Below are 14,650 nucleotides of genomic sequence, written 5' to 3'. Positions count from 1 at the left end.
ATTTGATGACTGCAGGGATTGTGTGCAGATGTGTGTGGACGTATGAATGCATCTTATTAAATTAGCTTAATTTTTTAAGGTGTGCTTATGTTTGTGTGTTTTGGGCTGATTGGTGTATTAAGAAGAGTCTTTGAGAGTAGCTAGATTGGCCTGTGTGAAAGCAATGAAAAGCCTGCTACCCCAACACTTGTGCCAATCCGCTCCCCACTCCCTCTCTCTCTCACACACATGCACACACTCATACACACACATATAAACATTAGTCCTGCCAATCGGTTCTTTTTGTGCCGTTCTTCATCCCAGTGTGATGGCGCTGCCTGGCGACACAGATCGTGACAGGAATTTTAGACCACATGGAAACTTGGTATGTGTTTGTGTGCATGATTCACCTCAGGAGATCGAACTGCGTTGCCACAGCAGATGTCTTCACCCAGAGCAACTCAAAACAAAATGCTTTAAAGGAAAGATGGAGTTTGATGTGACTGACAGCCAGGCGGACTCAGTGCACTCGCAGCTTGAGTCAGTTTTTACCTCCTGAAGACCCACTTAATAAAGTTGAATAAGTCTTTTCAGAGCAACTTTTTTTCAGCTGAAAAGCGTCATTGCTCTTAGGTTTCTGTGTGTGTGTGTGTGTGTGTGTGTGTGTGTGTGTGTGTGTGTGGGCTGACTGACATTAAAGTGGAGAGAAAGCGAGAGAGGGAAGTGATTACTATGTAAATAGCTGTTCTAGGTTGGCTATGAAATGTTGTAAGCTGAAAGTGGAGCGTCTGCGGATCCACCTCTAAAATCTCCTCCAGGCCTGATTGACAGCTGGAACACCAGCTCTCAAACAGATGTTGCTGCGGCGACGGAGCCAAGAAAAAACTCTCCTCCGGTACAGTGGAGGATGAGCAGACTATTTAAAAAAGCAATGAGCCCGGAGAATGAGAGTAACAGACAGTGAATGAGACACATAATGAGCAGGAGATGTGGGCGCTCTTCTCTCCGTCTTTGTTGCAGCCACGCATCTGGTCTGCATTGATACCTTTAGGTGCCAGATGCCATGCAAATATATCTGACATGTGATAGACCACTTGCGCCACCATTAATCTGTTACTGTAAAGGTCCAGTGTGTAGGATTTAGGGGGATATATTGGCAGAAATGGAATATAATATAAGCAGTGTGTTTTCTTTAGTGTATAATTACCTGAAAATAAGACTCAGTATGTTTTTGTTACCTTAGAATGAGCTGTTTGTATCTACATAGGGAGCGGGTCCTCGCCTGTGGAGATCGCCATGTTACACCGCCATGTTTCTACAGTAGCCGAGAACAGACAAACCAAACACTGGCTCTAGATAGGGCCACTTCGTGTTCGTGTTTTCACAGTGGCCACCATAGTTAGCCTCTCCCCAAAAAGAGCGTCAGAAGAACATTCAGATTTTTAACATGAAACTGCTTTATTAAGTGTTTTTACTGGTTTTAATCACCTGGTCTGTTTGTTTTGGAGAGGAAGAGACCCCTGTGGGTAATTTGACTCCCAGTATAAACCTCCTGAACATCTGGATTGTGAGTTATCAGAGGAAAAAGCACAGATAAGCAGGTGCTAGGCTAGTGGCCCATCTCTGATGAGCCAAATGAAACTGCTTAATTCAGTGTTTTTACTGGTTTAAAGGAGCAGTGTGTAAGATTTAGGGGGATTTAGTGGCATCTAGTGGTGAGGATTGCAGATTGCAACCAGCTGAAAATTTTGATACCTGATTGAACTAACTTACTGACTAACTTCTGATTAGAATATCTTCAGTGGTCATTGTTCAGCAGGTTTTTACCGGGATATGAATTATCCTGAGGGGTCTCCTCTGCTCCAAAACAAATTGACCCTGTGATTTAAACCTGTAAAAACACTGTATAAAGCACTTTGATGTCACAAATCAGTGTGTCTCGGAGATGGAGTGGCTCACCCACAATGTGCTATTGCGTGCTCACCCCATGTCTTAGATAACTTAATGTCTGCTCACCTTTTTTCTGATCCAGACGTTCAGGAGGTTTTTATCAGGAGCCAAATTATACTCAAACTTCTCCTCTCCAAATTTATCAGACCTGCTGATTCAAACCAGTGAAAAAATTGATTAAAAAAGATCTGCATTACAGATCAGTGTTTTTCCATCGGTCTCATTGCAGAGGGGCTGCTAACTACGGTGGCAGACGCAAACACGCAAATAGCCCTTTCTAGAGCCAGTGTTTGGTTCATCCGTTCTGGGCTACTGTAGAGACATGGCCGTGCAACATCCCAAACCTCGTGGAAAAGGACCTGCTCCCTATATAGGTATAAATTGGCTCATTCTAAAGTAATTAAAACACAACTAGTCTTACCTTCAGGTGATTATACATTAAAGAAAAATTGTTACACTAAATTTCACTCAACATATCCCCCTATATCCTACATACTGGACCTTTAAATCACCTGTTCGGTTTTGTTTTGGAGAAGAGGAGACCTCTTTGGGTAACTCTGCTCCAGGTAAAAACCTCCTGAACATCTTGATCAGTAAAAAGGTGAGCACACATTAGTGGACGGTCACTGATGAGCCAAACTGCAAATGAGAAACACTGATTTGTAAGATAAAACTCTTTTATTCAGCCCTTTTACTGGTTTTAATCACCTGGTTTGTTCACAGTAAAAACCTCCTGAACAATGAACATTGAAGGAATCCTAACTGGGAGAAGTCTCAGCTGGTTGCAATCTGCAATCCTCACCACTAGCTGCCATTAAATCCCCCTAAGTCTTACACACTGCTCCTTTAAGCTCTTGAACGGTGTAATGATGTGATAATTTATTACATTTATGAACATAGTTGCTCCTATTTCTGTTTTCCCTCATCCCTTCTTTTCTGTTTATTCTTGTTAATGAAGTCCTCAGCTCCTTTTTTACAACCCGCCGCCCTCTGATCATCATTTATGTTGAAAGTTTGCAGCGTTTATGTCCACAGAGAGAGATCACATGCAAGCAGTGCTGTGTTTGTGTTTCTGTCATTCTGTCATGAAGCTACAAAGAGGCTGCTCACAGTTATACATTTATACATACATGTGCACGCATGTTAACAGGAATAAGAGGAGGGGGAGGTGTGTGTGTGTTGCTGGAGGGGGTGATCTCTTTACATTAGTGTGCGTCAGTGTGGGGGATGGGGTGGAGGCTGAGTTTGCGTCTTTGTCTGTCAAATAAATTATTTAAATCCCGCAACAATTAAAGCTGAAATCTGTTATCAGCGTCCTCCATTAGAGCCCCGTGTGTCTGCCTTGCTGCCTCAGTATGCTCCTCGCTCGCTCCCCCTGCCTGGGCTCAGCGTGGAGCCGGATAAAGATCACAAGCTCTGAATCTTAAACACACATCCCAGCAGAACAAAGGCTAACAACGCACGCCTGTGACCCAGGGACTCTCATGCACACACCGAATGTCTTCATCACAGCAGCGTGTGAATATTTTGACAGCGATTCTTATTGATGAAAAATGTTGATAAAATGTTACTCAGGAGTCACGGCACGTTTGATTTTCAGGATGTTGTTGTGATGTGAGGTTTGAGGGTGTGAAGTGTGTACAATGGGGGTTTGCCTGTTTTACACATATGGGGGGTTGCAGGAGAAAGCATCATGGTAGTGCACGATGGGATATCTGTTAGTGCCCTGATCTCTGTATTCACACCTTGTGCGCCTCTTTCCTTTCCTCTGTCTCATTACTCCTCCCTTGACAGCCATTCTCTCCCTCTTTCCATTTTACCTCACTCTCTCTTCTCTTTCCCTGCATATTTTTTTATTGCCGTAGCAAACTGCCCATTAGTCATCTCAGAAAGCAGCCTCCTGTGTGTGCGTATGTGTGCACGCTGATGTCAGGGCTTTCATTTGAATAATATACGGCATATCATCGTTGGAAAACTTGTACTTCCTTAAAGATAAAAAGCTCAGATAATATTTGAAAAACACATGACGCGTCTGCCTTCAAATGCAGAACAATTTCCAGCCATCTGCCTTATTATGACTCATTGCAGTAAATGATTTTGCTTTGCTTTCAACAGTCTGTCCTTTTGTCAAGGATATCACAGATTTTGAAATGTGGATATAAAGAAATAATCTATTAATACCTTCAGAAGGTCCACGACTAAATAGACTAGAATGGTCTCAATCCGTGGTAGGGCAAACTCAACGAGCTATCGAATGTAACATATCTGGACGTGTTTTCCTACCTCGTTTGTGTGTGAGCGCCTACACATTCGAGCAGCTCGAGGCCCACCTTCAGTTCACAACTGGTTTGGAGCAGGACCTGCAGATTCTCACAGTCAACGACCAGAAAATCGTTGTTGAACTAACTAAGTAAGCCAATTGCTACCCACTTAACACACATCTCTCTGTGTCGCCATTTTAAACTCAAGAAAACAACATCTTTGTACAAGGCCAACACTTCATCACATTTAGTCATCATAGTTTGTCTTCACTTAGGCCACATTTTGGTTAACATTAGGTTTCTTACTTACTTCTTACTTAAAAAATTTCACACCTACATTTGGTTTGGTTCACTTTCACACTGCACTTTTTAAAGCAGACCAAAACGCCTGGACAACGTCACGCAGTTACAACAGCTGCTCGTTTGGGGGCGGTATTGCCCAGAACAACCACTGACCTGGAAGAAAAAAGCATGAGGAAGAAAAATGCACTGCGCTTCACGTCACGTCCTCTCTTTGGTTCACTTCCTCTCGATGGTTCGCTGGATAGTCCATTTGCATTTCCCACTGTAAGCAAACTGCACTAGGGCTCACTTGCAAGTGAACTGAGACCCCCACTTTTCAAGCAGACCAGGGTTCGCTCGTTTGGTCCGCACCAGAGTTTGAATGAGCGTTCACATCACTCCAAACGAATTGAACTATCCATGGAAGCAGACCAGGGTTTGTTTAAAGCGGACCAAATTGTGCCAGTGTGAATGCGTCCTAAGTGTTCTTTCAACCCAAAGCGGCAGAGATGTTGTTGTAGTTGTTATTGCTGCTATGGTTCATCGGCACCCTTTTGGATGGTGGTGATTACCATTAGCTGTAAACATGGAGGCTACTTTGATTGTTTTGTGGTTTTCTTATCAATAATTTTGTACTTCTTCAGTGTTTTTTAAGTCTTAGGTTTTGCACTCTCAACTCCTTTATGCAGTGATTCCCAAATTGTCCAGCCACAGGGTCCAGATTTCCCCTTAGTCATTAGTTCAAGGTCCACACAGTTTATTATATTCAGCATCATACTTGTGTTTGGCCATGCTGTCAAGCTAGTTTGCTGTCTCTGTCAAGTAGCCGTCTGTTAGTTTCTCACTCTATTGCAGGAAACAGCATTTCGAAATGAAAGCTCTGTGCTGGAAATTCACTGTACTTCAAAAGAAAGTGTTTTTTTTACAAACCTGTCATGTTTGCGAGTCACTTGCGGTCCATTCATAATGGCCCTACGACTCCCTTTTAGACTCTGACCCACCAGTTGGAAACCACTGCCTTAATGAATCTCCACTTAAACCATGGTTGATCCTCAGCTCCAGTGGTCAAGTGGAGTGTGCACTGTGTCCACAGCTAGCTGGAAAACTGAAAAGCACACTCCATTAGCAATCCGTTTCCCATGTCAAATGGTTATGGTGATTGATAATACAGCAAACATTAACTATTCCAATGTGTTTTCAAGCTGGATAAGATATAAACTCAACTGCGTTACCTGTTTGTACTCTGTCGCAACCTGTAGTGTCCGTGTCCTAAAATCCCACAGTGCTTTTCGTTGTTCACTTCCACTCACGTCGTGGTTGTGTCTCATTTCCATGTACTATGTTATCAGTAGCTGTTCTTTGTTTGTTCTTCATCAAAGTGGCTCATTACGTGCTATACATTTAAACATACACTTGTTCAGCTCAAAGCACTTAAAGCTCTTTCTTTTTAACAGCTCTCCCACTAATCCCACTGTTATTGTTCACAGGATATTTACCTCTGAAAGTTACCTTAGCTTAGCAGTTAGTGATGGCTTCTCTCTCCCTTTTCTTCCTCCGCTCTCTCTTGCTCTTTGTGTCAAATGTTTAGCTGTTCCTCTGCCTCCTTTAGTGATACTGGTACATGTACTGAATGAAGCTTGTTTGTAGAGTGTGAGGAGAGGCTTTATGAGTTGGAAGTGTGGCTTCACACCATGGAAACTCCATGGAAACCCTGAGGGCTGGGCAATTTATCATATTTTATTTCAGTTACAATTTTAGCTTCTGGCGATTAATAACATGGTAATCAACATAAAATGATTACTGTGCTTTCCATTTTGCAATGATGCTCTTGTTTTGTCTTGTGTTATAAATCCAGCGTACCCCTTTTCTTTATAGAGGTGAGCTCAGTGTTGACAACTTTAGCAACTATTCAGACCCTCTTAGTGCCTTTATTTTTTACTTATGTAGGGGAAAAGCAAAAATTATATTCAAATATCTTATATTGTAATTGAGCCAGCTAAGCCCTGTCCCTTTGTGATGTCCGACAAGCTGTCAGCTCCATTAAATTTGTGCTAAATTGATGCTCTTATGTCAATTTTGCAAGTGTCGATGGTGCTTTTTGTGGTTGGTGTTGGACGATGGTGGCGTTTGGCTGCGGGTCACTCATCGGGTTGAGAAAATCAATTTACAAGTGTGTGAACTCTCCTCTCCTGCAACTCTGCGACCTGGCTGGTGTAAGGTTTTCAGAAGTAAACATCAGTAAACATCGAGGAAAAGATGAAGAAGAAAGACATCAGCTACAAAAACGTGTTCGGGAAGAGCGACCATGTGGACATCTTGCCATTCAGAGTCTGGAGCACCTTTAGTACACTACCATCGACGTCAATGATGAATCACTAAATTCACAGTTAAATCATTTTACAACCAGAAACTATGAATTGCCAGAAGCACCCAGAAACATAGACAATTATACAGTTGCAACCTTCAGTGTAAAAAGAGACAAAAAGGACAATATTACAATACACAAGTTCACACTTTCACCCACATTTTCCCTCCGTCACTGCACCCTCACACTGCTTATGTAACACTGAAGAAAGAGGCTGGTTTGTTTGGTGGGAGAACGAGGTGAAAATTCATTCCACCTTCTCGTCTCTTGTTGTCGATGCCTGGATGTTGATTGATGGCGCTCTGGTTCAGTGCGGCTCGTTGTCTGTTCAGATGCTGTGTACCGTCTCAGTTGCACATTTTGGTGTCGATTCCTGGCTGATAAACGCAGCAGTCCTGTCAGTGATGTAGATGTTTTGGGGAAAGTATGTGAAGGCCGCTGATTCAGCGGGTTTAATGTGGCAAAAATGAGTTTGTTATGCTGGTTGTACTCTTTGATTTATTTTTTTTTGCTGCTATCCTCTGGTGCAAGGTTTGCTTTATTTGTTTTTAGCATTTGCTTTGTGCGTGTGTGTTTGTGTGTATACAAGCCTCAGATTACTGTTGACACCGCTCACTGAATGTAAATATAAAGATATAAAAGCCAACTTCTTCACAGCTGTGTGTGTGTGTGTGTGTGTGTGTGTTCGTGTGTGTTCAGGTCACCTATTTGTTAGATAAGAGGCTAAAACTTTTTACTGTATTATATTTTAAAAGAGGCTGAAAAAGGGGCAAATCCCCATTCATATGCTGCATTCCTGCGTGTGTGTGTGTGTGTGTGTGTGTGTGTGTGTATATGATAGCTCATACATCTCTGTCTCAGATTGGGCCTGCAGTGTGTATCTCCATTGGGATTCTTGGGTCCAGCTCTGCTGAGAAAGCACACACAGACTGATTTCCTCTTATTTATGCCACTCTTTCTGTTCTCTCAATTTATTTCCTGCCTCCTTCCCATTCTGCTGTTGTTGCTTCTTTTACTCCTAACTAACCTTCAATTGTCCTTCATTCCTCTGAAAGACACACACACACACACACACACACACACACACACACACACACACGCACACACACACGCACACCAGACATTTGCTACAAGGCTGGATTTGTATAATTGTGTTTGTGTGAGTTTGTGTGCTGGAAATAGCTCCGTCCCTGTACGCTGGTCATAATTAGCCAGGCTGATGCTCTGAAGCTTTGTGCTGCCAAGACTGAATACAATCATCCCATAAGATACAAGCACGCCCGCACATCTGAGTGACACTTGAATGAAAATCGCAAATTTTCTAACTTTAATTCTCTTTTTCTTTCCTCTCTGTTCCCAGTGATCTGCTGTCTTCGGGGTACGTGGAGAGGCATTTGTCAGAAAAAGGGAAGAGCGTCGTCACCAGCGTAAGAATCTGCAAATCATCTCTCCTCATGCTCACTCACACTCTCATTATCAGAGCAGAATGACAGTGTTTTTGTGGTGTTGTGGTCTTGACATTATGACCCCATTCACACCTGATGTTACCATGTAATCAGTATCTGGTTATGTGGATAAGGATACAAGCACTTTAAAGCTGTAAATGGCAATGCATGCAGAACACATCTAAAATGCTATTGGATTGGTCGAACCACATCTGGAGTTGGTTTGAATCGTGATCAGATCTCAGCCAGGTTCAAACACAAGCTGTACATTCGAACACTCTTCACAAGCTGCGGTAATCAATATTTTTATATTAACAAAGTAGATTATCACACAGCTCTTGAGAGCATTCTAACATCTTTGTGCTCATTGTTTTGAGCCACAACTTTGCTGTTTTGATTCACTCTTGCTACTCTTGTCCGCGTAATTTTCAACCTCAGCAGTCAGCAAAACAGCTCTGACAACTAGAATATATGGGCTGCATGACTCGCTCAGAACGAGACAGACAGACAAAATTAGCAACTAGCTGGTGAACAAACAGAGGTTTTTTTTTTTTTTTTTAGATAGACAGAAACATAACTCCAAGTGAATGCTGAGGTTGCAGCCTTTCTGCTGGATGTATAAATACTGCTGGGCAACTGTTTGCCTAAAACAGAGACACAAAAACTGTAGCTGTAGTTTATTGCAAAGGTAAAATAAGTTTTTATTTATTTATGGTTTATTTAAAAGGGACAGATACAGCATACAGACAAACTGAAAACAGCTATCGAAATATCATACTGTTTATAGCAGGCACTAGCTTGCAACCATTCCCTGTAAGGGCTTTTATGAAACTAATGCTGAGTTGTACTGACAACGATGATTTAATCTAAGATTAGTTGTAATCAGAGTTTAGCAAAACTAGGTTTAAAATGAGTACATTCAGATTTAAAATTAAGCAGAGCTCTGTTGCATTATTAAAAACTGATCATTGTTTAGTAAATCCAAGTTAACTGATGCAAACCAGGCCCCTAAGAAGTGTGCTGGGTTTTGAAGCCAATTTTTGTAGTGGCCAGTGTAATTCCACCGTCACGTGATGCCCTGACTTTTTCCCATTGACTTGCACTGCAGAGGAGACGTCTCTTAATCAGCACTAAATGCCAAAAATGTAATAAAATCAGTTCCTTTAGAATGCATTTTTATTTTTTCAAAGTACAACTTATTTGTATTTTGATTACAGTAAATACATTCTCTCATACCATTTTATTTTCATACATTTGATGGGTGATTTTTTCCTCTGCTCAAACGCTGGGGAGCTCCTGGACCTCATTGTTTTCCCAATTTGTGGACATTTTTGGCAGCTGTTCTTTGCTGCTAACTGCTAACAGCTACTTTAAAAATTTCCCATGGTACCTCTTTGTGTTTCCACCATTTTCTCCTCTGCTACAGAAACTCTTAAGCATCTTAAATGTCCTCCTCCCTGCTCCTATCAGTTTTTCACTGTAGGAGCTCTTTTAAGGTCTAAGATGCTCTGTGAATAACTTTTATCTTAACAAGGACTTAGTCTCAACTTTAAGGGGAAATTCTAAGAAAACAAGGTCACTAGGAGCAACTCTTAGCACTGGGAAGCTTTGTGAATACAGCCCCTGGTTTAAATGTAAAGCTGTATTAAGATAATTTCTCCATATACAGATCACACGTTAATACCAACTGTATAACATAGCTGGGTTCAGTTAAGCTTAGCGATAGAGATGTTGACGACCATACTGCAATGGCGCATGTTTACTACCGCTGACTCCTCAAGATTTGTTCTCAGCTGTGTCGTACAGCTGCAATTTCCTGTCGACCCCACAGGTTCCTCTCCCTCCCCGGGCCTTTTATTGTTTAATCAATGTGTTACTTTGCACACACAGAGAAATCACAGCCCATGCAGCCGTCCAGTCTGTGTTCAGCTTAGACTTCAGAGCACCAGAGTGGAGCTGTAGCTGGGTCCTAAACCTTCAACCAACATGAAATTAAGATTGCCGTGATAATCCTCTGAAATCTGGACTTCAGTTACAGGACACCCACTGAGGCGTCACGTTACATCACATAAGTGGGGGGATTATAATGGTCAGGATTTATTCAGCTAAGCAGCAGATTAGGGAGATATTAGATACTTTACAGAGAATGATCCAAATTATTACACCATGTATTCTGTGATATAGTCACCACTAATTATGGACTTATTATAAAGCAATCTGTCTGTTAATTAATTAATTCACCTTGTAGATGAATATCCATAATGCATATTCTTGAAACGGTGGAAGGAACAACTTTATTAATGGCTGCTGTACATGAAGGTTAATGTGAGACAAGCTGCTTTTTGTTTCTCTGCTCACTGTAGAGGTCAAAAGCCACTGTAACACAGCAGCTGCTCTGATAGGTCTCTGTTCATGTCATACACAGGTAACACAAGTGCTGTACTGCTAAATGTGGCTCTGGCTTTCTGTCTACAGTTAGTTTATTGCAATGAATGCAGGACACAAATGCCTTGTTTTGGCCAATTCACCAAATGCAGAAAAATCAACGTTCTTCACATTAATTTTGTGGAGGTGGGCACAAATACATCAAGAAGTATCTCATTATGAAATCACAAATACTTACTCATTAAATGTATCAAAATAAAATACAATAAACCAGTATGAGAAAATGTATTTACTGTAATCAAAATACAAGTAATTTGTGCTTTCAAAAAATAAGAATATATTCTATATGAACTGATATTGTCAGATTTTTGGCATTTAGTAGCCTCAATATGGGTCTGACCTCAACCCCTGTACACTGAAAAGATGAGCTCTGCAAAAAAAAGCTGATTGTCCAAATTTAGATTTATGATATGATATTTTACAGTTGCCATTCACGCTGCTCCTTGTTACTCTATTACTGTCTTGTCTTTGGATAAATGTAGAAAGAGAGTGCAGAGCTAGACTGTTTGAAAACTAATTTCAGGAAACAAAAGTTAATGAAGCTGTCAAAGCTGAAAAGATTGTATCGCTCTGATGCCACTGGACAGGACGTGTTGGGTGGTTTCTGTCAGTCAGAGCAACTGTGACCAATTAAAATGCAACTGCAAGAGGCCACGGTGATGTTTTGTCAGATGATAATGAGACTGGGCATTCAGCAGATGCCTATTTTAAGAGCAATAAATGTAAGTGCACTAGAGTGCGTACATTTATAAGATCTCCAACTTTACAAGCAACCAATTGAACGAATGCTAAATACACAAAATAATAGACAAGAAAGAGAACATTATGATGACATTAATCACAACTCTAAACAAACACTATAACCAAGCAAATATAAAACAGTCTAAATAAGTTAAGATCAATCTTTATAAACACCACATACTGTTTAAAACTTTCACTGAATTATATGACGATGGTGAAAATAATTGGGTTTGTTACAGAGTACTTCAGGTGTTTAATGGCCTTAATTTGGGAACTCCCATCAGCAGTCCTGCTCATTAGTGCTATAATTACAACTTACTTTGCAATAATATTTATATATATTATATATTTCAATGCCATCGTGGATGAACAGTATCTGTATAAATGAAAAGTGTATACAGTGTTTAAAAGCCTAAAGTGTGACGCCCTCTCACATCTAAAGACAATGTGAGTTTTTAGTCACACACTTTAAGATTTTACAAAGACTGGAGATTTTGCAGTGTCAGTATTTGAAAGACTACAACTAGATTCCTTTTGAGATTATTTCCCATCCAGCTCCACGTGGGAAATATTACGCCAAAGTCCCTTTAAGAAATATGATATTTTAAGAATACCTTGCATCTCTGAAAAAACACATCACTCCAGAAACATATGATAAAGAAGATAAACACTGAATTAAAGAGACTCTTGTTCGCTCCACAAGTCCACCAGTTTCTCCTCCTTTTCCTCAGTACAAAGAAAAAAAATACTACTTCATATTTTGTGCCTCCCTGAAATCCTCTCCATGTTCACTGTCTCCCTGGCTTGCTGCCTCCTCTTAGAGACAGAGCGCAGTTATTGGTTGTTGACAGTGTACATGTCATGAACTTCAGTATTTGCATGAGCCAAGACTAAACACATGATTTTATCGGGGTGTCAAGATGAGAAAGAGACTCAACTCGGACTGAGTTTTATGACCACCTTACACCAAACGATCAAGCTCACAGGAGCACGTCACAACTCTAGAAAACTTTAATTATTGTATTTCAACATTGCAAATTTGTTTGCAACAGTGAAATAGCTTGAAAATAAGACCGACATAAATTTGTGTGGGATTAATAAAGTTTATCTCACCTCATCTCATTTTATTAATCTTCAGCAGCGGCCCGATACACCCTGAGATGGTACAGCAATATTGATGGAGTGTGTCAGTGCTTTTATAAATAGCCGACGCTATGACAAAATCTGACAGCTGAAAAATGTTTATTGTTTCGTTGTTATATCGGCCAGCCCTGTGCGGTATTTAATACATGATGGGTAAGTCAGGAGAGACTGAAGTGCTTCTTAATGTGGTACATCAAGCATGACTATTGTAGATGCACAAATAAATTCACATACACACACTTTCTGTCTCATTAATAGTAAGATATGATTTATACATATTTGGGTATTGTCCTTATTCCTCTTCATTATCTAATCACCAAACTTTCCCTGACACCCAGAGGGCAGACTGTCCTACTTGTTTACCAACTGTCTGACCTCGACCTCTTCATTGTGCATTGTGCTGTCCGGAATAGATGATTAATTACTCTTACATGAGTCTAAGGAGATCACAGATCCGACCAATTTAGCAACACACACGCACACGCTCCGAGGATGTACCCACAGTGCTGGGTTTTGGGTGTTTCTTGCTTTGATGAGAAGTGGAGCAGAAGGTTCAGGGCGACAGGGGGAGGAGAGACGTTGGGATAGTAGAGCACAGCACCACTTATAAATAGCCCTCTCTGTCTCTTCATCTCACACTCGCTCTACGTCTCTTCACCCAATCTTTCTCTCTTCATTTGTAGCTCCACTTAGGTTTATCTGCCTAACTTGTATGACTCCTTTTGTTGCAGCCCGTTCATTTCATGTTTCATCTCTGTATCACTATATTCAATCTTTCTTTCCTCTTTTGCCGATCATGCAGTGCAGTTAACTGTGCTGGAGCCTTTTTTGTCAGTTCTGGTCATCTTGGATGTGAGATAGAGAAATTATAGCTGAGAGTGACATAATCAGGACTGAGAGAGAAAACTGCAACACTTAAGAAGAGGAAGGAAAACAACAACAAAAATCTCAGTCTGACTGATGCAACTTCAGTCCAATAATGCTAACAGTTTATGCAGATGAGTTCGGCACACACACATTTGTATCATGATACATTTATGAGGACCAACTTTTACTACATTAACTCTCTAAACATTAACTTTTAAAGGGACAATTCACCTAAAATCAAAAATACATACTTTTCCTTTACCTGTAGTGCTGTTAATCAGTCTGGATTGTTTTGGTCTGAGTTGCCGAGTGTTAGAGATATTGGCTGTAGAGATGTCTGTCTTCTCTCCAATATAAAAAAAAAACTAGATGGCACTCAGCTTGTGATTCTCAAAGTGCCAAAAAATACATTTGAAAAACTCAACTTCAACGTGATGGGCTTCAATGTGAACATTTAATGGCGTCCTCCTCAGCTGGGCTGTAACGTTAGCTAGCTCAGTGGTGCTAGGTGAGCCAACAGTAGATACACATTTCCTCTGCGCTGTGATAAGTTTTTAAAAAGAGGCTCAAGACTCATCTTTTTAATCAGGCTTTTAACTGATCTCTTTATTTATCTATTTTAAATTCCTTTTATCAGGCTTTTAACCGATTTATCTATTTGTTTTTTTTTAAAAATGCTCTTACCCTTCCTCTTTTTACGTTCTTATCTAATTTAACCTTTATCTTTTGTTATTTTAGTTATAGGTTTTAGTTTTGATGCATTTTATGTCTCTGTTTTAGATCATTCTTATCTAGCTATTAACTTAATTTTATGAGCTAAATAGCTTTTTGCTTATTCGGTTCATTTTATACCTTTTATCTTACTGTTTTAGTCCGTTTTTAGCTCCAGTGTTTCCTCATGGGGGCCTACCACACTGAGAGTTGTTCCTGGTCTACCGATGGGGGTGCCGTCCCGTGGACAGCTCTGACCTGGGTGGCTGAAGGGCACTGCACCTCGGTGTGGCGCCTCCTGTCTGCCCGGGTCGGGGTGATCACTACGGCGGCGCTCTCTGTAGCCATGGTCCGTGGGCCCTCTCAGTGTGGATGGCCCCCAGAGGTGGCTTTTTCCTTGCCTCAGGTCTCGGTGCTCGGCCATGTCTCTTTAGTGATAGCTAGTGTGTGTGTGTGCGTGT

At 40.9% G+C, this 14,650-nt stretch overlaps 1 protein-coding gene and 1 long non-coding RNA gene across 3 annotated transcripts in view; one reads left to right on the top strand and one right to left on the bottom strand.

Moving 5' to 3' along the window:
- The window catches only part of adam22 (ADAM metallopeptidase domain 22), a 108,260-nt gene that overhangs the window by 21,886 nt on the left and 71,724 nt on the right, over positions 1 to 14,650 (top strand). For both annotated transcript variants that reach the window (XM_050047770.1, XM_050047771.1), the window contains exon 4: positions 8,198 to 8,264. In XM_050047770.1, the coding sequence (XP_049903727.1) occupies positions 8,198 to 8,264 (67 nt within the window). The remainder of the gene's footprint in view (positions 1 to 8,197; positions 8,265 to 14,650) is intronic.
- The window catches only part of LOC126392398 (uncharacterized), a 15,538-nt gene continuing 7,943 nt past the window's right edge, over positions 7,056 to 14,650 (bottom strand). Inside the window, exons 2-3 of the long non-coding RNA XR_007570178.1 lie at positions 7,686 to 7,744; positions 7,056 to 7,232 (exon numbers count right to left, since the gene is read on the bottom strand). This is a non-coding gene — a long non-coding RNA (uncharacterized LOC126392398). The remainder of the gene's footprint in view (positions 7,233 to 7,685; positions 7,745 to 14,650) is intronic.

The sequence above is a fragment of the Epinephelus moara genome, chromosome 6 (genome assembly GCF_006386435.1).
Source record: "Epinephelus moara isolate mb chromosome 6, YSFRI_EMoa_1.0, whole genome shotgun sequence".
Lineage (NCBI taxonomy): Eukaryota > Metazoa > Chordata > Actinopteri > Perciformes > Serranidae > Epinephelus > Epinephelus moara.
This window is presented reverse-complemented; position numbering and strand designations above follow the sequence as displayed.